Source organism: Egretta garzetta, unplaced genomic scaffold (assembly GCF_000687185.1).
Source record: "Egretta garzetta isolate BGI_Z169 unplaced genomic scaffold, ASM68718v1 scaffold94, whole genome shotgun sequence".
NCBI classification, from domain to species: domain Eukaryota; kingdom Metazoa; phylum Chordata; class Aves; order Pelecaniformes; family Ardeidae; genus Egretta; species Egretta garzetta.
In genome coordinates this window covers 8644725-8648340 of record NW_009259683.1, presented here as the reverse complement: position 1 = coordinate 8648340, position 3616 = coordinate 8644725, and the positions used below count along the sequence as shown (strand labels likewise).

The window sequence follows — 3616 nt, the reverse complement described above, 5'->3', positions numbered from 1 at the left end:
ACTGAAAACAATGTAAACCGAGGCCCCACAGACTGAAGTCATCCATGTATAGCTCTGTTTTTAAAACTGATCACTGCCTAAAAGTCAGTGCAATCAGAACCAGCTCATTTTGGAAACTACATTATAGAATTCAAGTCATTTTTGTTGACCTCACTAGTTTAATCTCCCACTCGTTTCTGATTTACTCAGTAGCCATTAGCAAGCTCTGGCAATCTGTAGCTGAGCACTGTGGGCCTAGACCCAACATCGACTCAGGAAAAACAAACTTCTTTCTGTCCTGCTCTGCAAGCATCACTGAAACACAAATATCAGCAGTACAGTTTCCCAAGGGATTTTCCCAAAAAACATATCTTAGTAGTCTATTCTTCTTCCTCCATTTTGGAGAAGGCACTTGCCCGTAACACCTCCATGCAGTTCACAAGAATCAACACTCCAGTTAACTCTCGCCAATGTTTTGTTACTGGGTTTTTCATTTTATCCAAGGCTGATTGCAGGTCTTGTAAGACATCCCTGTAACTGTCTCCGTAATGGGCACCCCATGTGTAGAGAAAATCATATGCAGGTTTCCACATCATCTGCAAATAAAGGAGGAAGAAAAAAAAAATAAAGTTTAGTTGCAGAAACTGAATTATTGAGCAAAAAATCTAAATCTTTCCAATAGTAGAAAATTCATAGAAAAGAAAAAAGGAAATAAGCTTTTGATCCCTAGCCACGCTGAAATGCTTTATCATAAAAGGCATGTTGATATAAGAACTCCAGTAAGCTTATGAAACTCTCAAATTCTTAGAGGGGTAAATAATGGAAAGACAAGTTCTTCATTAAGATGACTATCTCCAAGTTGAAATACATCCCTGTCTGAAAGTATAACTCAATGCACAGGGGTGGAAGGAAAACACTTTTCCCCTTGTTCATTTTTGCAATGCATACACCCCACAGCAGTGTCCCTATCCGGAGTCTGACTGTGCTTTTGATGGTTTATGCCTCCCTTTGTCTCATTAATCAACATCCCTCTGCCCCCCTACTTAGCCTAGAACTTTTAAACATGTTTCTTATCTTTACAAAATATTTTCTGGTAACAGCAGCAAGAGGATGATCTATCTATAAAATCTCTGTTTTAAAAAAAAAGAAAAAGCCCAAACACTCCAAAAGCAGGAGAGTCAAAAGCTTTTATAATTAAATTTTTAAAATCAGGACATGCAGTTTAAAAAGTGTCCTGAAAGAAACAAAGATGATGAAAAGGCAGGTCACCAGTGCTCCTTATTTTAAACTACAATATGCTTATTTTATGCCAAAGAAATATGAAGCAGATCCTTAGCAGGTGTAATTTGTCATTGGTCTAGTGACAGTAATTAAGCCATGACAGCATGATTCAGATGCCAAGCTGGACTTATGTCTTTCAAAGTGCTGATGTCCAGAGTAAGTTTTCTCAGTTTACAAATAAAAAGATTGTTTTCCCAGCTGCTGCTTTTCCACGTTTAACTTGGGCTATCCACTTCCTAGTTTCCCCTCCTCATTGTCAGTAAAGGTTTTGCAAACAGCGCCTGAGTTTGCAATTGCAGCGATGACGCACGAAGCCACAAAGAAACCCATCACGTTCCAAAAAGGTACTAGCATTTGCTGTTTTAACAGAAACACACTTATGTGTAGTAATAAGACCATATGGACTGATGTGTGCGCAGAAGTGACTGGGGAGTCTCTTAATTCGAAAAGATTTTTTTGACATCTTTTTCCCTTTTAATGGAAAAGCAGTTTTCATGGTTCTGAAGGAAAATTCAGGAGGAAAGTGGTTACTTCCTCAGTATAATCCTATGAATTTACAAATTATACACAACATAAAGCTCTACTTCCTTGATTTAAGCTTTATTTAATTCATCCCTTGAGGAACTGAGTATCAGGAGAATCTTTGCTCATTGTTCTGAGCTTTTCTCCACATTTGGGCTAAGAGCTCCCAACTTACCCCAAGACTGACTCTACCATAGATTCTGTGAACATCTTCCTCAGCTTTTGCTGCCCTTCTCTCCCATCCCCAAATGGAAAACTCCATCAAACTCATATCCCCAGTAGTGTGTCTCACAGTCTGATTGGTCTGGTTTCTGCCATTAGTTTAAGATATAAAAAAGTGCCTATGCTTTCACTGAAGTTTTTAATTTTAGGTCTACAGGAGGGAAGGGTATCATCATTTACCCAAAATGAATTGTGCCTACTTCTTGCTTTAAGCAAGTCTATCTTGAGTCATAACCGTGAGGTTAAGAAAGATGGAAAGAAAAGTAATTTAGTGATAGGTGGGAAGGAGAGTGATGAATTCTTTCCTTTTACTAGACAGGCTATATTGAAAAAGAAGTTTGCAATGTAGTACTGTAAATACTTGATCTTACAACATATTTTAATGAAATAAAGCAGTTCACCACTGTTGTATTTATGCTGAGAACAGAAAGTTTCTGTATTCCTATTTCTAGCTTGATAACCAAGGTAGCCAACAGGAGAAGCTGGGATTTTCTGATATTCTACTGCTGGCTATGCCTCTTCTCTGTCTCCTGCTTTCTTTCCTTATATCCCTGCTGGACCAGGTTATTTGAAGGGCTGGGGTACAGCCTTCTGTCTTCACTAGTAGGTGAAAAGACAGTGAGTATGAAAAGATGCTCTGCTTTGACTTATGCTGAAGGTCAGTCTGACACTGTGCAATCAGAGAATTGGCTGAAATCTGCCTAAAATACAAACCTTGCTTTCCTCTACTCTGTCACAACTGGTTGCTTTTTTTTTTTACCTGGGAAAAAGGAAAGATAAAAAAAAAGGGGGGGGGGGGCAGGCAGAGCTCAAAAGCTTTATAAATGGATCATCAGTGATGCATGATTAATTTTGCAGTAGTCTACATGCTCACTACACTGAACACTGCAAACCAGGCTTCCAAGGTGGGTCCTTCTCCACATCCACGTGCTCTAATGCAATGGCTGAACTGAATTGCATTTGACAGTCCTGAATTATATCAAGGCAGATTTTCAGGCAAAATATTAAATCACTCTAGCATGCTGGGCAAGTCTCACCTCGGCTGCGTGCATGAGTTTTCCCTCTGCTCCCACTGCCTCTGCTGAGTAGGTAATAACGATACCTACATCCTCTGTAAAGTGATTTGGAATTTACTGATGAAAAGCACTTCAAAATCTAGGCACCAATTGTATGTACCTCAAGTTGCCTTTGTGATCATCTGGGAGAAGATTTCTCTCACTAAGAAAAATATTAAGTTTAAAAGCAGAAACATTTTTCAACCAATCAGTCCTCTTGATGGTAGAACAGTCCTTGATGGGTACCAAACTGGTTAATGTTTTTAGATAATCCTCAATAATTAGTCAACATTTATTACTCCTCCATCTTAGCTTGATTTCCTGTTTTCATGTCAACAACTACAATCAATGAGAAAGTTTTTCCATTAGAAAACTCCAGGCTGGGATAAGATGGTTTTAACAGGGATCCTTTGGTACCTGATAAGTAAATGTGATGATCAGCAATCATTTGGAAATTAGTCAGACTAACACTGACCTTGTAACGATGCTGGGAGCATCTCCACACAGGTATGAATTTACACTACATTAGCTACATTCGTTTTGCATCCCTGCTGCAC

The 3616-nt window shown here is 38.9% G+C and overlaps 1 protein-coding gene across 1 annotated transcript in view; it reads right to left on the bottom strand.

The window, feature by feature from the left end:
* Nucleotides 1–359: 359 nt before the first annotated feature.
* MACC1 (MET transcriptional regulator MACC1) overlaps nt 360–3616 on the bottom strand; it is a 15745-nt gene continuing 12488 nt past the window's right edge. Inside the window, exon 5 of the mRNA XM_009638617.1 lies at nt 360–575. Coding sequence (XP_009636912.1) covers nt 360–575 — 216 coding nt within the window. The remainder of the gene's footprint in view (nt 576–3616) is intronic.